Source organism: Gallinula chloropus (assembly GCF_964237585.1).
Source record: "Gallinula chloropus genome assembly, chromosome: 22".
Lineage (NCBI taxonomy): Eukaryota > Metazoa > Chordata > Aves > Gruiformes > Rallidae > Gallinula > Gallinula chloropus.
In genome coordinates, this window is record NC_140107.1 from 7,481,324 (window position 1) to 7,500,026 (window position 18,703).

Sequence of the window (18,703 nt, forward strand, 5' to 3'; positions counted from 1 at the left end):
TGAACTACCTGACCTAGGTTTTACTGCTGTCCCATATTCCCTTACATAGTATATAAGCATATCTTGAAAATCTAGAAAGAAATTCCCCCCCCCCTCATCCCCCGTGCTGCATGTGTGTGTCTGAGCTTGGCCATGACTCTCGGGGTCGTGCAAGAAGCAATTCCAAAGCCTTTTGGAGATGGGACCAGCTGCACGTCCCGCTGAGACCTGACTCTCCAACCTCTTTGCCTTTCCTATGGTGAAGTATTTTGCCAGCCTGTGCCTCTTTGTTCTTCCCTGGTGTGTCTCCTTTAGGGATGCAGCTGATGCCCGGGGTGCAGCCGGTACCCGGGATGCTGTGCCCAGCCCCAGGCTGCTGGGCTGCTCCTGGGGTTTGGTTCATGGCAGTGGTTTGCTGTGGAGCTCTTGCTGATTCTCTGTGTGTGCATGTGCCTTTTTAATCTTTGCCAGAGTGGGTAAGGGCCTGGAGATAGGTTTTCCTGGGGTGTGGGTCAAGCTGAGATCTGGTGTGACCCAGGGGGGGCTTTACCCCACGCCATCCGATGTTCTTGTGTCTGTGAGGTGGGATGCAGAGGGTGTAGACAGGGAGGCATCCCGATGGGCTGGGAACATCTGAGCAGCACTAGCTCCAGGCTCTGGAAGAGGAAACAAACCCCTCGAGTGCCAGCAAGCCGTCATGGGGCCGAGGGCTTGGAAATGCAGTGTGATGGTTGCTGCAACCCGGGGAATGGGGCTGGAGGGGAGCTGCTGCCTCCTGTTCTCCTGCGCTGTCAGCATCCTCCTCCGGCTGCTCTGGGAGCCGTGTTCCTGGGGAAAAGAGCCCTTAAAGCTAAGCCAGGCTGACAGCGTTACCACACAGGGATGTGAGGGGCTTGAAATGCCAAACCTGGGTTAATTTTAAATTGCCTGAACCAGTCTGGGCCCCTGTTAGGAACGGGAGAGCGAGTGTTCCTGTCCCGTGACACCCAGACAAGTGCCATATTCCTGGTGACCCAGAGGGGTGCCAGGGGGCAGGGCCGTGCCTGGGGCCCTGCCTGTTGCACAAGGATGCCGTGTGGGTGGTCGGCATGGCTTGTGGGTGGATTGGGCTCCTCCGCCTGCTCCGGGCCTCCTGGCAGCGGGAGGGACGCGGCGTTGTCCGTGCACGCCTGCTGCATCCACCCTCTGCTCCCACTCGCTTCCCCGAGTCAGGAAGCTGCGGGATCCAAAGCCAGGGGGGTTGTGAGCAGGTAGGAAAGGTTTGGGTTGAGTTTTTGAGGTTGGTTTGAGGTTTTTTTTTAATCTCCTTTGATGGCACAGAGTAGTGGTGTGAGCCCTGAGGAAGGACTGCTGCGCAGCGCCTGGCCCTGAGCACGGGGCCACCGAGTCACTGAACTGGGGAGAGGAGAGGTGCCAAAACCACCCCCTGTGAGAGGGAGCAGCTGTGCCCTGACTGCAGAGCTGCCGCCCCACGTAGAGCGAGGGCCTGTGCTGGGTCCCGTGCCATCTTTGTCACTGGTAGCTTTCCCCTTCCTCCCTGTCCTCCCAGCGTGAGGCTGGGCCGACCAGCACAGGGTGAACCCCAAGTGTTTTGCAAAGCCAAAAGCCAGAGCTGGCAGCTGGGGCCTCCCTGTGTCCCCACTTCATCCCGCCCCGTGTGGAGCCTGAGAGGCCATTTCAGCCCCCCAGGAGCCGCTTGCTCAGGGCGGGCAGGTTTGGGCAGGCTGCCCCTGCCTTCCCCTTCCCCTCCGCCTTCCTGGTTAAACATTCTCCCGGTGTCCTCGCCCGTGGTGCTTGGCTGCTGCTCCCGGCAGCCTCTCCCCCGCCGCCCCCCTTCCCGTGCTCGCAGGGACAGCCTTGTCCCGGCTCCCCGGGCTCAGCCTGGAGCCGCAGCCGGTGACCTTCACCGCTCTCTCCTCTCCTTATCAGACCCACAGCACCTCCTGCATGGAGGGAAGGGGCATCCAGAGCTCCCGGATGGCCAAGGACTCTGCAGAGTCTCGTTTCAGGGACAGGAATCCTCTAGGATATTAATAAGAAGTCCTTTTTTCAGCCCATGAAGTTATTTAACGTGCCTCTTCTGGAAGTACCTGCCCTGGGTGGCTCCGGGGGGGAGCTGGCTGCCCAGGCCTGGCGTGGGGCTGTGCCCCCTCAGCTTTCATCGCCGGGGGGGCTGTGGGAGCTGCTTTCTTCTCTCCTTTTCAAACAAAGCCTTGAAGCAGGGAGTGAATCCCATGTTTTTATTACTGTATTAACGTTCATTTTAATTCATTTCAGAAACTAACCCATTTTTCTTCCTGATTAGAATGTCATAGAATTAGACGAGCTGTAACCCTCCTCAAGTGCCTTATTTTCCTACATGATAGAAATATATTTATAAGAGTAATTATTCTGCTTGTATCTGGGGGGTTTATTGCTGAGCAGAAGGTGTCGGTGGGAGGAGAGGTGGGAAGTGCCCCTGAGGGGCCTGGCCAGGCTGGGGGTCGGCAGGGTGGTGTCTGAGGGATGCTCTCAGGGTGCGGGGGGGTTCCTCGCTTCAGACCAAAGGAGTTTCAGTGCTGAAACTCTGCTCAGAGGGGAAAACAAAAGGTAAAACCCGAACCAAACCGACCTCATGAGTGAAATACAGTGGACTCGTTTGGTTTCCTCACCCCTGCAACACCCACAGGGGCAGCCAGACGCTGCTGGGGTGCGGAGCCGGCTCCGTGTCGGTGCCCGTGCGCCTGGCACAGGCTCCCTGCCTCCTGTCTGATGTCTGTCTGAGCTTCTCCCTCTCAGCCCCTGTGTAAGCCAGCCCTTCCTGCTGCTGCTTTTGTCCGTTGGTGGTTAATCAGCTCGGGAACCTCTGGATAAAGCTCCCAACTGCAAATGGTTTTGTAATATACAGATAAAAAAAATATTAAATTTTTTGATCCTTTTTTAAAGCTGTAAATGGGATTGAACCTGTCTGTCTGTCTGTCTGTCTGTGTGTCCCTCACGAACGGGACCCAACCTGTCTGTGTGTCCCTCATGAACGGGATCCAACCTGTCTGTGTGTCCCTCATGAACGGGACCCAACCTGTCTGTGTGTCCCTCATGAACGGGATCCAACCTGTCTGTCTGTCCCTCAGTGCCTGCCTGTGTCACTCTGGGCACGCTGGGGAGCTGTGCTGGGTTCCTTAGCACCTGGAAACCAGCTGCCCGGGACCAGGAGGCTGCTGCTTCCCTGCCCTGTCTTCTGGTGGTGCCTGGGAGCAGGGGCAGTGCCAGTACACCTCGGGCAGCCCTTGGCATGGCTCATGGGGCTCCAGGGGCTGATTTGGGGACTCTGGCTGCATTTCACACCTCACTGAGGCCGCCCAGGCTGAGTCCTGTCCCTGGGAGGGCTGGAGAAGGCCGGTGGGTTCCGAGCTGTCCCACAGACACCCCCTGGTACCGGAGCACGGCGGTGCCAAGGGGGGCTGAGGATTACTGGGGGGGTTAGTGCTGCCTGCGGTGGGGAGCGGCACAGGGAAGCGCTATCCAGGAGGAGCTACCAGCCTCCGCGTGTGCTCCCTGCCATACGAAATGAGCCCATGCTCCATCTTGCAAGAGCAGAGCTGCTGCAGCTGGGGTGGGAGGGGGCTGTTTCTGCCTTTTTTCCTCTCTCTCTCTTGTTTTTTTTCCTCTTTTTTTTTTTTTTTTCCCCTCTCCCTCCATTTCAGCAGCTCAAGGTCCCTTCTGCAGTTAATCTGCCTGGCCCCAGCCCCAGCAGCCCTGGCTCGGGGCCCTTTTTTCAGGTGCCTTGTCTGGGCTGGGTACAGGAGCCTGTTGTGCGGGTGGATTTTCTTGCCGGTTGGTGGAGAGCAACAAAAGGATCCGTCCTTCCTGCTCCTCGTCCCTGCTTTTACCACCAGCTTTGCTCTGCCAAATTCCCTTGGCTTCCAGGAGACACCCGTGCGCTCGCTCTGCAGCGCTGTGCCTTTCTTGGCTGACAATGGTCCCTGGCTGCAAAACCTCATTAGATTAATTGGCCTTGCCAGCTTCTGAACAAGCAAGCCCTTTAGTCGTGCTGGGGCACAGAGGGCAGGGGAAGGAGGGATGGATCCCTTGGGCTTCCACGCTCCCTGGTGCTGCCTGTCCTGGCTCAAACTGGAGAGGAGCAGCTGGTGCTTCGGCTGGGTGGGTGCAGCCGTGGTGCCTCTGGTGTTTTGGGGTACATGTAGCCCCACATTCTTTGCAGCCAGCCCTTTAAAGGCAGCTTTGGGCATTGGTGTGCTGGTTTAACCCCCGAAAAGCTGGGGTGGTCTCAGTCCCAGATCTGCCTTCCTGGGTAGCCTACCCACTCCCACGAGGTGATCGCAGCACCCCACACTTCACCCAGCAGAGCTCCTGGCACCGAGGAGCCCCCGCTGCGGCACCCAGCTTGGGGTTTAGGGCAGGAGCCCAGCTGTGGGATGGATTGTGTGCCCACGCTCTCACAGCCCTCTCTGTGAGCTGCAGATCCTGACCCAGGAGCTGCTGCAGCTGTGAGAGAGTCCCCAGGCGCTGCTGTGCCTCAGTGCTCTGGCCTCAGTCCCAGCCTTTGAGGTGTTTGTCCGTCTGTCCCTCCGCGGGGCTCGGCACCGCAGCTGGCTGGGCTCTGGCTTCACAGGAGCCCCCCATCTCCAAAGACCTATTTAATTTTCTCCTTCAAGGTGGTGTTAGCAACACCCAGAAGATGCTGCCGGCTGCCTTGGACGAGTGGGCTGCGTGTCCTTTCCACCACTGACGTCAGCCTCTCTCCCTTAATTCCCCCTCTGGGACCCGAGCGAGTGCAGGCGCTGCCAGCTCGGATCAGCGTTAACAGCCTGCTCTCCCGGTGTGTGGCAGCGCTCTGCCGTGCCAATGTCACCCCCGGCTCGCGCCGCCTGCCTTCGCCAAGCATCCATGGGTGGTGGGAGAGCATCACCCCCTTCCAGCTCCCCGGGAAGGGCCCGCTGCCAGCAGAGAGTCCCCGTTCCTCGCACGTAGGTGTGCGGCGATGGCAGCTCAGCCCCTGTAGAAATGGCTGACTCCTTCTCCTGCGCTCTCTTTCTGCCTGGGCTTTTTCTCTCTTCCTCCCCCCCCTCCCCTTCTTCCCTCCTCCCTGCCTGTGCTGTTGCCTACGCGGTTGTGTGGGGAAGGCAATCGGCTCCCGTGCTGCGGATGGCTTTATCTGTAACTCTTCCATCTGCTCACAGCAGCTCACAAATAACCACGGGGTGCCAGAGGAATTATGTATTTGGAGCTCAAGTTTCTGCAGTCTGGCAGGGCCGCAGCTCTGCGCCGGGCTCAGCCGCTCCCGCAAAGGCCAGCGCCTGCATGCGGAGGGCTTAAGGCAGCCGGCGCGGAGCTGGGGCTGCGGCCGGGGCCAAATTCCACTCCCTGGGCCAGGCTGAGGTAGACAAAGCCCCAGCCCTGAGCCAGCGCTGAGCTCGGGCCTCTGCGAGCTGTGGAACGGGGGTGCTGCCACCCTGGGGTCCCCATTCCCCAGCCAGGCAGCTGAGGGCTCGGGGCGTGGAGCTGCTGCCCTCAGCAACCCATAGTGCTGCAGGAATACACGAGGAGGCTGCTGGGTGCTGGAGATGGATCCACTTCACACCCTGCCCAGCACCCACTCCCCACCCTGCCCCTTGCTGCCTCCCAGCCCAGGCAGCACATCCAGACAGGGTCTTCTACCCAGTATGTGCCAGCTGATGCCTCCCAGAGCTGCAGCTCCAGGGGTGCCCAGGGATGATGCTCCTGGAAGTGCCTCCAGGGCTGCGTTTCCTTCATTCCCAAGGAAACAGAACTCCCCAGGCCAGGGCTGAGCTTTCCCATTCAACCCAGGCCAATAACCAGGGTGGCTCAGACGGCCCCACGTTGCTGCCACGATGACCCATGTGGGGTGCACCCACTACAGATGCCCCAGTCCATTGCTGGGAGCTGGGACCCCTCCCCAGAGGCAGCAAACCCCACAGCTCTCAGCTCTACCCCAGGTGGGGTGCGGGGTGTGGGGTACCAGTGGGAGGTTTTGGGGGGCGCCAGCGACCTCCTGTCTGGCAAAGCCCCGGGGTTTTGGCACCGAGGTGAGGGGAGGGAGGGCTCTCACCTGGCTTTGCCAGGGTTACCTGGCATCGCTGCTCTTGGCAGGGTGGCACAGGGCTGGTGCTTGGGGCTGTAGCCGGGCTGGGGGCTGCCCACAGCAGAGCGAGCCCTGCCCAGGGCCCCCTGCCCAGAGCTCCTTGCCTGCACTGCAGTGGGGCAGGGATTGAAGGAAGGAGACTGCCAGGGGCTTACAGCATCTGCTGGGAGCTGCAGGGGGGTCTGGGGGGGGCTGGTTACTGCCAGATGTGTGTGCACAGTTGGGGCCAGGGCGTGACGGCCCCATCATCCTGCTCACAGCCCCTTGGCTTGTGTTTTATCCCCACGGTTGGGCCATCGGTCCCCCCACACATCAGCAGCGTGGGGGTGGCTGCTGGGCGCTCCTGCATCTTCCCAGATGGATCTGACTGGGTTTCATACCTCCGCTTTCTGCATCTTCCTCCACCAAAAAAGGGAGCAGGCTGGGCCCTGCTGCGGGCTGGTTATCGCCCAGTGCCTCCTGCTCCCTTCCCCGGACCAGCCAGGGACAACTCAGAATGACTCGGTGTCCCAGGAGAGCCCCAGGCCTGGCCCAGCACCAGCTCCCCTCGCCCATCCCGGCAGGAGGGAGTCGGACACAGGTAGGAGCCAGAAGGAGCCTCTCCCAGCTGGGACATGGGATGCCGGGCAGCCCCATGCCCATCGATGGCCACCACGGGGGATGAGGCTGTGAGGGGTGATGCTCTCAGGGGAACCACGGTGGTGGGTACAAGGGCTCCCCAAAATGCCAGCTGGGGGGGGCACGGGGTGGAGGGTTCTTCAGGGTGGAGGGTCTCCAGCCCACCCCGGGGCATGATGGGCATCTCCAAGCCCTGAGCTTTGCTCCTTTCCCCCTTGGCAGGAGCAGGAGCATCCCCAGACTCCCCAACCCTGTCCCCATCACCGAGCCCAAGCCCCCCCGAAAGCAGATGAGTCCTACAGCCTCCTCCCAGCCCCATCTTCCCTCGGCAGCTGCTGCCGTAACCCAGCGCTGAGCTCGGCAGAAGCGGAAGGAAATCTCTTGATTTCCTTTGCAATAAACAGCACCAGCCCTCCCCCCCCCCTCCCCCATCCCCCCCCACCCCGGCTGCCACCGGCTCCCCCAGCCCAAGGTGAATCGGAGCCCCCGGGACCGGCACCATCCTGCAGCACCCGCAGCGCCCAGCCGGACCCCGGCTGCTCCCCAGCCCCCGGCTGCTCCCCGGCCCCGGCTCTGCCACATCCCGGCGCGTCTGCGGATGCACAAATGCCCCTGAGAAACCTGCTGCTCCCTGACCGGGGCTGGGCAGGGGCACGGGGGGCTCTGGGGGGCACCGAGCCCGGCTACCGGAGGGGATGAGCTGCCCTAATTAGCTTTGCTGTCATTAACCCTGCCTTCCCTGTGCTGAGCGCCGCTCGCAAGCAGCGTGGGCAGCGATGGGCATCCCTCATCCTACCGGAGAGTGGCTCTTGCTGCACGGGCACCTCGGCACAAGGGACCCGGGCTGAGCCCCCCCCTCCCTCCCCCGTGTCCCCCTCAGCAGGAGAGGGGCCGGGATGCGGGCAGCTGCCTGCGATCGTGCGGTAACAGAGGCAGCAGCGGCAGCACCAGGCTGGCTGCAGCCCCCCTGCGCCGGGCGCTGGACCGCTGCGAGGATGAGGATGAGGATGAGGATGAGGATGAGGATGATCGGGCCCTCGGTGCCGCTCCCCGGGGGGCCGCCTCCTGCTAACAGGATGTGATGGGTGGGGGCAGCGCTGTCGCTTGGCATCTCTTAACCGGGCACGGGAGACGCAGCGGGGAGAAGGTCCTGCCTGGACTCGGGGCGATGGCACAGGGACCCTCAGCCTGCTCCCTCCCAGCCCCCCACTAGGACCCATCACCCCAACCCAGCCCCCCCAGCACCAAACCGCTGCACCTCGTATCACAAATTACTTTTATTCCCCTCCCTGTGGTTGTAAACAAGAAGCAGCCCCCCCACCCCACCCCCCCGAGGGGCCCCTTTCCCAAGGGGGTCTCCTCACATCCCCACCCCAAAAGTGCAAATCCAGTCCCAGTGCAAAGAAAGGCTTTGGCGGGGGGGGGGACCCTGGGTGCCATGAAGGTGGGGGGGGACACAGCACCCAAAGGACCCCGAAGCCGCTCGGTTTGGGGGTGCAGAGCCTCCTGCAGCCGCCCCCCCACGCCCCCCCCCGAAGGCAGCCAGCACTAGAGGGCAGCAAGTCCCAGCGCCGGGCGGGGGGCGGCATCAAATCACAGCAAACAACAACTTCACAGCGACAAACACACGGATGGGCAGCCGGGAGAGGGGCTGGAGCCCCCCCACCTCCATCAGGCAAGTCTCCCCCCCCCTCCCCACCGCCCCCCAGACATACAAAATAGAATTGAACTCTCTGAGGTAAATAACGCGGCTGTAGAAAAGGCAAGAGGGGAGCGGCCGCCCCGGGTACCGCCCGCCCTGAAAAATAAAGCATCATAAATAGCTCTAAAGAAAATATGAGGATTTCCCCCCCCCCCCCCATAAATATAGATCATCTTATGGTTAAAAAATATGCTTTTTCTCTACTGTAAATTCAAAAAGTGGAAAAATCGAGGAGGAGAAGGGGCTGTGCCCAGAAGGGGCTGGGGATGAGCTGCCTGAGAGCTCCTGCGGCGTCTCTGGGAATGGGAGAGGAAAAGGGGTGGGGGAAGAAAATCCCCCCCACACACACCCCCGCAATCGGGGAGCGATGGGTGCGGAGAGGCTGGAGGGGCTCAGACGTCGCTGGGGGAGCGGGAGCGGAAGGGCAGGGTGGAGGAGAAGCACCCGCAGCACACGGCCCACAGCACTTTCTGGATCTCCTGGTTCCGGAAGGCGTAGATGACGGGGTTGATCATGGAGTTGTAGGTGGCGGGAAGGAGGGTGACGTAGGTGTAGAGGGCCGGGTAGCTGTAATCCCCCAGCAGGCAATAGATGGCGAAGGGCAGCCAGCAGGATGCGAAGGTGCCCAGGATGACGGCCAGGGTGGCGATGCCTTTTCGGGTGGTGACGTAGTGGGAACTGGCCAGGAAATGTCTCTGGACGGCGATCTGGTGGGCGTGCCGGCACACGATCTTACAGATCTGCACGTAGAGCTGGAGCATCACCGCAAAGACCATGAAGAAGGAGATGGAGAGGATGATGAGGTGGTTCTTGGTCAGGGGCTTGACGATGCTGCAGGAGGAGGGCTCCTTCAGGCAGTTCCAGCCCATCACGGGCAGGAGCCCGTAGCAGATGGAGGCTCCCCAGGTGAGGATCAACATGATGTAAGTCCTGGTGACCGTCCTCTCCGAGTAGTAGGTCAGGGCGTTGTAGAGGGACAGGTAGCGGTCGATGGTGATGGTCAGCAGGCTGCAGACGCTGGCCGTGAAGGAGGTGACCAGCAGCCCCATGGTCAGCAGGCTGACCGCCTCCGAGGGGATGAAGTAGACAAAGGCAAAATGCAGGATGAGCCCCAGCCCGGCCAGGAGGTCGGCAGTGGCCAAGCTGCCGATGAGGAGAAACATGGGAGCCCGGAAAGCCGGGGTGTAGAAGATCACCACCACCACGATGGCGTTCTCGCAGGAGATGATGGTGCCGGAGATGCAGAGGGCGACGTCCCACGGGTTCAAGGGAAGGGGCCGCACCACAGACTCCAGGTCCAAGGAGCTGCCGCTGCCGTTCCTGGCCGCGAACCAGCCTGTCTGGGCTTTGCTGGAGTTGGGGGGCCCTTCCTCCATCATGCTGGTGGAGACCGATCTGCTGGAGCTGAAAGCACGAGCAGCCCCCTCAGCACCCACTGTCCTCAGCAGGGGCTCAGCCCAGGTCACCCAGCCAGGGACAGTCCTGACTCCCCCCCCACCCCCCCATCCCCCCCCCGAAGCTGCCCATGGGAGGGGGCGGTGGCTGCTCTGAGGGGATTTTCCTTGACAGGGTGGTTTGGGGGTTCCTCAAGCAAAGAATAAAGGTGGCTGGGGGGGGACGACACAGGGGACACAGCCCCACTCAGGTCACTCCTGTCTGCCTTGGCTGCGGCAGTTGGTGCAGAGGATAAATACAGGGGGGCAGCACCAGCCCCCCCTGGTCCCCCCCTGGGGCTTTGGGGCAACACTTAGGGGATCCCAAGCAACAGAGGCAGGGGGCGGCCCCTCTCCTCCGGGGAGGGATAGGTGCCCTCCCGGCCCCGCGATCCGCCCCCCACCCGAGGGGATCCCCCCATGCCTTTTGGGGGAGGGGGAAAGGGAGTCCTGCCCCTCCCGGGGCACCCGGGGAGGCAGCACGGCTTCTCCCCCCCTTCCCAGCGGAACCCTTCCGCTTGGGCCCCCCGAAGCCGACTCACACCCCTGGCCGGTGCCCCCCCCGGTGCCCATGTACCCCCCCTGGTGCCCGTGCCCCCCCCCCTGTGCCCGACACTCACCTGCCGCGCTGCTCGGCCCTGGGCTCCCCGGCTGGGGGGCCGCTGCCATGGGCGCCGCCGAGTTATAGTGGCCGAGCCCCGCCGGGGGGTGCGGAGGGGATGGGGGGGGTGGGGGGGGGGGTGACTCACCGCCGCCGCCCCCCCCCAAGCCCCGATCTCACCGCTGTGACGTCAATGGCGCGCCGGAGCCAATCAGCGCCCCGCGAGGCAGCGCGGGCGCGCGCACGCCGCATAGTAATCGCGGCGGGGCTGGGGCTGCCCATTCATAAAAACGGGCCCCCCCCCCCCGCACACACACACCCCCTCCCCGGCCCCCGCCTCCCCCGGCACCCCCCGGCCCCGCGCCCCCCGTACGTCCCTGCAAAGCCCCCGCAGGGCCGCGCTGCCCGGGAGGGGGGCGCCGGCTCCCCCCCCTACACCCCGATGCAGAGGTTTGGGGGCACCCGTGGGGTGTGAGGGGGCGCCCGGGGGTGGCAGCGTGGGCCAGGCCGGGCTCTCCCCCGCGCATGCCGGGGTGCGGACCCCGCTCCGCGTCCCCCCCCCCGCCCCCGGTCCCGCTTTCCCGAGCGGGGCTGAATAATTCATCGCCGGGAGAACCGGGAAGGCCCGGCCGGGGCTGCGGGAAGGGCTGGCAGGGAGCCTTCCTCCCCGGGCCGGGGCGAGGAGGAGGAGGGAAGAGTGGTGCGCACCCCCGGGACCCTGCCGGGACTCCCCCACCCCGCGCCGGTGCCCTCGATGCCCGGGAACTTTCCCGGTAACCGGTCCCCGACGGGGTGGGGCGAGTGGTGACGGTCCCGGCTCCGCGGCCAAAGCGCGGCGGGTCACGGGGTGCCCGGGCCGGAACCCCGCGGCGTAGGGAGCCCCCGGGGCAGCTACGACGGCAGCTCCCTCCTCAGAGCACGGACAGGGGCCGGGCCGGGCCGGGCTGGGCCGGGCTGGGCTGGGCTGGGTTTAGCGGGGCCGGGCCGGGCTGGGCTCGGTGGGGCCGGGCTGGGTTCGGCCCGGCCCGGCCCGGCGGGAGCTGTTCGCGGTGCTGAACGCCGCCTCGACGGCTCAGTCTCGGGAGGGGACGGCACCGGCGGAGGGACCCGCCGCAGCCCCGAGGGTCCCGGTGCCCCGGGCACGGGGCTTGGGGGGGTGCGGGCCAGGGGACGGAGCGGCTTTGGGGTGCGTGTGCGGGACGCAGGGTGCGGGGCGGGCTGGGTGCGGGGGGTGCAGGTCCCGGCGCTCCGGAGCCCCTCGGGACCGGGACAGCCCCGCTTTCCCCACGCCCACGGCAGCGTGCGGGCGGGAGGGGGTGCGGGTGATGCCCCCCCACGGGCCGAGCCCCCCCGGGGCGGGACGAGGCGGGGCGGGGCGGGACGAGGCGGGGCCGGCCCTGCCCGCCCCCCCCCCCCCGCCGCCTCCGGGGCCGCCTCCCGCGGGCGCGCATGTGCCCGCGGCTCCGCTCCGCTCTCCCGGGAGCTCCACGGCGCCGCAACCGACACCTCCCGCTGGGACCGGGCCGAGCCAAGCCGGGCTGAGCCGAGCCTGGCTAAGCCGAGCCTAACCGGCCCGGGCCATGGCCCCGCCGTGCGCCGGGGCGCTGCGCTGCGCGCTGCTCTGCGCGCTCCTGTGCGCGCAGGGGCCCGCACCCACCCGCGCAGGTACGGCCGGGGGGCTGGGGTGGGGAGCGGGTGTAGGGAGAGGGGAGCGAGGGGAGTTTGCGGCTTGGGGGCAGCTGAACTTTTCTGGGAGGGTCTTTTCTATCGGGGGTGCCCCTCGCAGCCGGCCCCACGGGAGCCCCTCGGCTGGGAGAGCCCCTCTCCTTCGGCTGGCCCCGGTTTGGGAGGAGGGGGGCTCCTACTCCCACCCCCCAGCGCCAGGAAGGTGCCCTGGGACAGGCGGGGTGCAGGCCCTTCCTCCCCGAAGAGCAGGGGGGATCTCGTGGCAGTTTCCGGGGAGGGGAGGGGGGGAGCGGCAGCGGAGCCTTCATCCCCCCACCCGGGGTGCCTGCAACTCCGGGCATCAATTATGCAAACCCCGGGCTCGTTTCTGCTCCCCTCCTCCCATCCCCCCCCCCCCCCCTGCTCACGGGAGACTTTTCCACCCTGACCTGTCCCACCGGGACCCACTCGTGTTCCCAGAGCGCCCGTGGGGCTGGGGCTGCCCTCAGCCGGCCCCGCTGCCCCCCTGTATCTCCCCCTCCCTCCCCACACCTGCCGGCAGCAGCGGGAGGTGGCAGCTCTGGGCTCCATCGTCTGTTCCTGACGCGATAAAAATAACTTAAATTACAAACCTGCCTGAAACCCTTGTGAACAAAGTCCTACTTTCCCATTGGCTCCTGGCAGGTCTCGAAATGCTGGAGGGGAGGGGGGGCCGGTGGCATGCCCACCACGCCGTAGCCATGGCAATGGGGCCGCAGCATCCCACTTCATGCCTTACGCCACCAGTTGCCCCCTTTGCTTTCACTGTGGAGGGCACTGGGAGAAGGGAATGGCCTCTTTTATCAGCCTGGCATGGCCTAGGTAGACCCTAAAAGCTGGGGTGGGGGCCAAGGCTGGAGCTGCCCCCCCCCAAAGGGAGGTGGTGTGGAGGGAGCCCCCCTGCAAAGCGCTGCTGGCAGGGATGGGGTACAGCCGGTCAGAGACCCCTGGGGAGTCAGCCAAGGGGGGTACCAGCACCCAGCCCCCTCCCACGAGCCCAGGGTGGGGGTTGTTTGTACTCTGAGAGCCTGGAAACACATCCAGGGTGGGGAATGGCTCCCGGCTCCTTCCTGGGATGGTGCAAAGGCGGGCAGGGGCGTGGGACGCAGGGAGGTGCAGGCAGGGCCTGGCCCTGGCTCCCCGCTGCAGCCGCCCTCGCTGACAGTCATCGCTGTAAATTAATGATGAGCATGTGTGGGGGGAAAGAGCTGATGGCAGAGCAGCTCTGTGAACACCCAGGTGACTCACAGCACGGCTGGGACGATGGGGAGCTGGGGGGGGGGGGTCCTGCAGGGTGGTTTTGGGGGGCAGAGGGATGATGCTGCTTGAATAACCCTGATGGGGCTGCTGGGAGCTGCCAGGCTGGTGCTGCTGGGGTGTCTCTTCTAAAGCTCCATCAAAAGATGCAGGGCTGGGCAGGAGCTCCCTGGGCGTTGGACCGCTGTGGGTGATGGGGTGGGTGCTGTGTGTCCTGGGTGGCTGTGGGTGCTGGGAGCTGTGGGGTGTGGGACATCCCCTCTCTGATGCTCCAAACACACCCTCACCTCGCTGGGATGGGTCTGGTCCTGGGCTTGGTGCTGCAAGAGGGGCCTTCATCCCTCCTGCAGCACCCTGAGGAGTCCTCCTCCCTGGAGCAGAGGGTCCAGCCCTGCCCCAGCTGATGGGGAGGGGGGGATGCTGGCCTGGATCTCACCCTTTCCCCCCCTTTGGCAGGAGAGTGCAGCGAGCTGAGGTCCTGTGAGACCTGCACAGCCAGCCCCACCTCACACAATGCCACTGGCTGCGTCTGGGTGGGCTGTGGGACCCCCAAGGAGCCAGGTGAGAGGGGCAGCAGGGCAGGACCCCTTGTGCTCACAGCCAGAGTTTATCCCAGCCTCTGAGCTGCTGCTGGGATGGTGTGGGCAGCTCAGCACCCTTGGGTGCCTGGTCCCAGCTGCTTTCCATGGTCAGGGTCTGTCTCACCTGACCCATCCCAGGGGGAGGCAGGGGGTCTGTGCCAGCCCAGCGGGCAGACCTGGGGATTTTGGGGTGTGCTGGGCTGGGGATAACACTGGGAACCATCTGCTTGCCCCCCACTGAGGGGGGATGGCAGAAAGCCAGCGGTGTCTGGGGCTCTCCTCTGTGACAGTGTGAGTGCAGCTCCAGGTGGATGCCCACCCCTGGGACGGCATCCTCACCATCCCAAATGCCATCGGGGGCACTGGGAGCTCCTGTAGGCTGGAGGGTCCCTTGGGAACCCCCCTGCTCCCTCTTCCCACAGAGACAGGGCGCTGTGTGCAGAAAGGGGCTGCACCGCGGGAGACCTGCGCGCTCTACAACACCAGCACCCTGTGCAGAGGTAACACCCCCCCCACCCCGGACAGCAGGTCTCCCCCAGCACCCCCCCCCCCAGACCCAGACAGGGGTGCTGCTGGGGGTTTGGGGTGAAATCCAACCCCCTGGTCCCCCAGGGACGTGGGGTGGGGGCTGCATGGTCCCTTGACACCCCTGTTGCCCCCTCCGCTCTGTTCCTGCAGCGCTGAAGCCCCCCACTGAAGAGCCCCCAGACTCCCAGAGCAAGGAGCCAGCCACACATTCCCCAAGTGAGCGGGTCGGGGGGCAGGGGGTTGGGATGGGGGGGTCAGGGGGTGCCCAAGGGGCCGGTGGGGATGGGACAAGCTGCTCCCCTCTGCATTTGGCATCCCCTCGGGAGGGGTGAGCAGAGCCCCCCTCGGGGTAGCACCCATGGAGCTTCAACCCTGGCTGTGCCCCAGGAGGGGCTGGGGCCATGCCCAGGGTCCTGTGTCCTGTCCCTCCCCTCCCCTGAGCAGCGTTGCTGTGGGCTGGGATGGAGCTGGGGGGGTCATAGCTCCCTGCAGCTCCCCAGAAACCAGCCCTGCTGCCATCCTTGCTGGGAAGAGCCATCCACACGGGGGCTGGAGCCGGGGCTGGGAGCAGAGAAGCCTCTTCCAGGAAGTGGGAACTGGAGAGCGCTGGGCTAATTACAGCCGGTAACCAGAGCCTGGAGCCCTCTGAATTATTGATTCCCCAGGGATCCAGTCTCCTCTGGCTCCTCTCCCACGTGGGGCAGGCTGCTGGGGCATGGGAAGGGGTCAAGCCCATCCCCACATCTCACTGGGGACATCCCAGCCCCGTGCAGATGCTGGGGGGCTGCGCAGACCCCAAATCCCCTCTCCATGACAGGGCGTCGGTACCCCGGGGATGCCAACAGCACCCATAACCCCCCCACACACCCCCCCACCCCATTTCCCCCTGCTATTAGGGACCACCACCACCACCAGCGCCCCGCTGACGGGCAGCCCCGAGTTCCACCCGCCCGGCTTCGACACCGCCAGCTTCATCGGCGGCATCGTGCTGGTGCTGAGCGTCCAGGCCGTGGGCTTCTTCATCATCAAGTTCATCAAGTCGAAGGACAGCGCCTACCAAACGCTGTAAGGCTCCTGCGCCCTGGGTGGGGGGCACACACAACCCATCCCAGCTCGTGCCTGGGCCCAGCCCACCCTTGAAGCCAAAACTGGGGGTCCCTGGGGTCTGTGGGGTCCCTGGGGTCCGTGGGGTCCGTGGGGTCTGTGGTCCGTCTGTCCTGTCTCACCGCTCTGTGTTGTCTCCGTTCGTGCCCCCCCCTGTCCGGCGTGGGGAGGATTTGGGAGATGGGGGGGGCTCACCCTCCCTGCCCATCCCCTCACCAGTGTCTGACTGTCCTGACACACCCTCTGTCTGTCTGATCCCGGCTCTGAGCCCTTGGGGGAACATGCCCCCACCCCCCAGACCCATCCCCCAGGCTGAGCCTGTTGTTCTGCCCAGTGCCGTGGGGGGGCCGTGTCTAACTGGGGGGGCTGTGTCTAACTGGGGGGGCTGTGCCCTGTCTCTCTTTCCTTGCACGCTGCCAGAGAGGACAACCAGTAGGTGCTGGGTGCCGGCGGAGATGGGGAGGGGGCTGCCCCTCTGCCCCCCCAGAGCATGACCCCCCCTCACCCCTCCTGGGGGGACGGAGTGGTCCCTCTCTCCTGGTTTGCATGGGGGGGTCCCGGCTGGTTTGCTGTTTCCCTGGGAGTCTTTAGTGGGGGAGGGGAAGGGGGTGTCCCCTCTCACCCCCTTCTCATGCACGCAGCCCCTGGTGGGATGCAGCCCCTCAGCACGTCTGTGCCCCTTCTGCCCCCCTGGGTAAGGGGTCCCAAACCCCCCAGCCCTGTGCAGCAACCCCCACCCCCTGCCCTTCCCCAGCACCCACGTTAGGATGGGACCTACAGGGCCCAACTTGGACCCAGTCAGAGAGCACCCAGCAGCCCCCCTGCCCACCCTGATCCCCCCACTGCACCCCCTGCCCCATTGCCTCCCCACAGCCTTGGGGCTCACTGAGGGGGGGGCTTGGGATCCCCTCTTTCCCTGACAAGCTCTCAGGTGCTTTTCCCTTCAGCACTTTGGCTGGAGCACCCAGCCCCTTGCTCCAACCACCCCCACCCACTGCCCACCCCCCAGCTCCTCCCCCAGCCCCTCCAAACCCGCCGGAGGAGCAGAGCCCGGGCCTCACTGTGTGCTTTTGCTGTGCCTCTGTGTTGCCTTGTGGGGGGTCCCCAGCCCCCCCTTCCCCCTTTCTGTGTGTTGTTTTGGGGGGGTGGGGGTGTGTGCTGTGTGCTGTGGGCTGAGACTTGTAGCCTGGGGCTGCCCCAATTAAACTCTGCGAGTTGGTGTCTGTCTCGTGTCCGTGGGGGGGTCATGTAGCTGGGGGGGGGGTGTGGGGGATGCAGCCTGTGCCCCCTGTGATAGCTGCCATCCCCCTCTTCCCAGGCGTGGGGCTGGCCTGGGCACTGTCCCCCCCCCATGCCCTGCTCCCTGGGAGTTGTGGGGGGGCTGGACCCCCCCAGGACAAAGCCCCCTGGGCCCTGTCTGCTACACGCTCTTCTCTGTCTGCTGCACCAGGATCTGAGGCTGCTGCGTGCCCGGGGCTGGGGAGATGCTGCCCTCGTCCTCCCCAGGGAAGGCAGAGAAGAGCCAGTGCCGCCGGCATCCCTGCCTGCTGCTGGACCCCCCCACAGGGCCCCTGCCCACACCACGACTATGCAAAGGTGCCTCTGCCCTAGACTGCCTTCTCTGTCCTGGGGGGACCAGGGTGGGGGACAGCACCCAGGCCCAGACCCTCTCCCTGGGGATGCTCAGGGGGGTTGCACCCTGTGTGGCCGCAGTTGCACCCTCTGGCTGCCCCCCGGGGGGGCACAGTGGGGGGTGGAGGAGGGCAGCAGGGCATGGGGGTCCCATCCAGCCCTGAATCCCAGCCTCGGGCTCCCCACCGCTGTGCCTGCCCGGAGCCTGGGGGACCCAGGACCTGGGCCGACTCGTGGCTGCAGCCAGCACAGGGTGGTCCTTCGCCAGGCAAGCCCCCAGCCCCAGGCCGGGCAGAGCCCCCAGCCCCACACCGGGCAGAGCCCCCAGCCCCAGGCCGGGCAGAGCCCCAGCCCCAGGCCGGGCAGAGCCCCCAGCCCCACACTGGGCAGATCCCGGGGCTGCACAGACCAAATAAAGGGTTTTCTCCTCTCCCCACTGTCCTGTCGTGCTCACCCATCACCCCAGAGCCCCGGTGGCAGGTCCGGCACCCACAGCGGGGTCTGGGCTGTGTCCTGCCCCAGGATGGTGTTGGGGGGTGGTCTTGAGTGACTCCAGTCCTCCCAGTGACCAAGGGAGGGGAACCGGTGTGGGGAGGGGGGATGCCACGGGGGAGGTTGGAGCACCTGCACTCCACAGCCTCCAGTGGCAGGGATCTCACCCCTCGTGGGACACGGTCCCGTCCCTGGCCCCAGGGTGCTGCGGTGGGGTGGGGGGTGCCGTGGGAATGGGGGGGGGGCTTTGCTGGGCTGGGCTCCATGACTGCAGATGAGCGTGGGGGGAACCTCCCTGCCCCGGGCTGGCACGGCCCTGCCGCGGGAACCGGGCTGCACAGTCTGTCTGTCTGCAAGGTGTCTGTCTGTCTGTCTGTCTGTCCAGCGTGTGTGTGTCTGCAGGGTGTCTGTCTGTCTGTCCCGTGTCTGTCTGCCTGCACCGCAGCCCAGGGTGCTGCGCCGGGCTGTGCCCAGCACCCCACCACGGACCGAGCCTTTCCCGGCCAGGAACGCTGCCCGCACGGCCCCCGCACCCCCCTCCGCCCCCCGGCCTATTTCCACCCGTCTCCTCCCCACGGGCCCCTTCCCCGCCCCGGCCGTGGGATGCGATGGGGATACGGGGGAGGGGGGGTCTTTGCCCCCCCGCAGAGCCGCAGCCTTGCTCCGCTGCCGCCCCCACCCCCGGCCACTTCGGGGCCGTTATTTGCACCGGGAGAGGAACCAGAATCGGTCCGGCCCCCCCACCCCCTGGCCTCCCTTCCCCTTCTTCCCCTTCCCGAGCTGGTGCCCGTTTCGCAACCGGCCCTTTGCAACCGGTGCCCGCCGGGGAGCGGGACCGGACCCGTCCCGTCGGGGGAGGGGGGGGGGCCGGGCGGGGCCGCCGCTGACTCACGGGCCCGCACAGGCGGAAGCGGCGCCCGGTGCCCGGGGCGGAGCGGGGCCCGGTTGAGGCAGCCCCGGTGCGGAGCA

General features: G+C 65.5%; 2 protein-coding genes across 2 annotated transcripts; one reads left to right on the top strand and one right to left on the bottom strand.

Annotated features, from left to right (window-relative positions):
• Positions 1 to 8,794: 8,794 nt before the first annotated feature.
• GPR3 (G protein-coupled receptor 3) lies at positions 8,795 to 9,781 on the bottom strand (the record flags this gene model as incomplete). Its single annotated transcript, XM_084274213.1, has 1 exon — positions 8,795 to 9,781. The coding sequence occupies one exon, from the start codon at positions 9,779 to 9,781 to the stop codon at positions 8,795 to 8,797; it is 987 nt and encodes a 328-aa protein (XP_084130339.1).
• Positions 9,782 to 12,016: 2,235 nt separating this feature from the next.
• On the top strand, positions 12,017 to 15,575 carry CD164L2 (CD164 molecule like 2; the record flags this gene model as incomplete). The annotated part of the gene is made up of 5 exons (XM_084274220.1): positions 12,017 to 12,101; positions 13,854 to 13,958; positions 14,401 to 14,478; positions 14,657 to 14,722; positions 15,403 to 15,575. The coding sequence occupies 5 exons, from the start codon at positions 12,017 to 12,019 to the stop codon at positions 15,573 to 15,575; spliced, it is 507 nt and encodes a 168-aa protein (XP_084130346.1).
• Between the last annotated feature and the right edge of the window lie 3,128 nt (positions 15,576 to 18,703).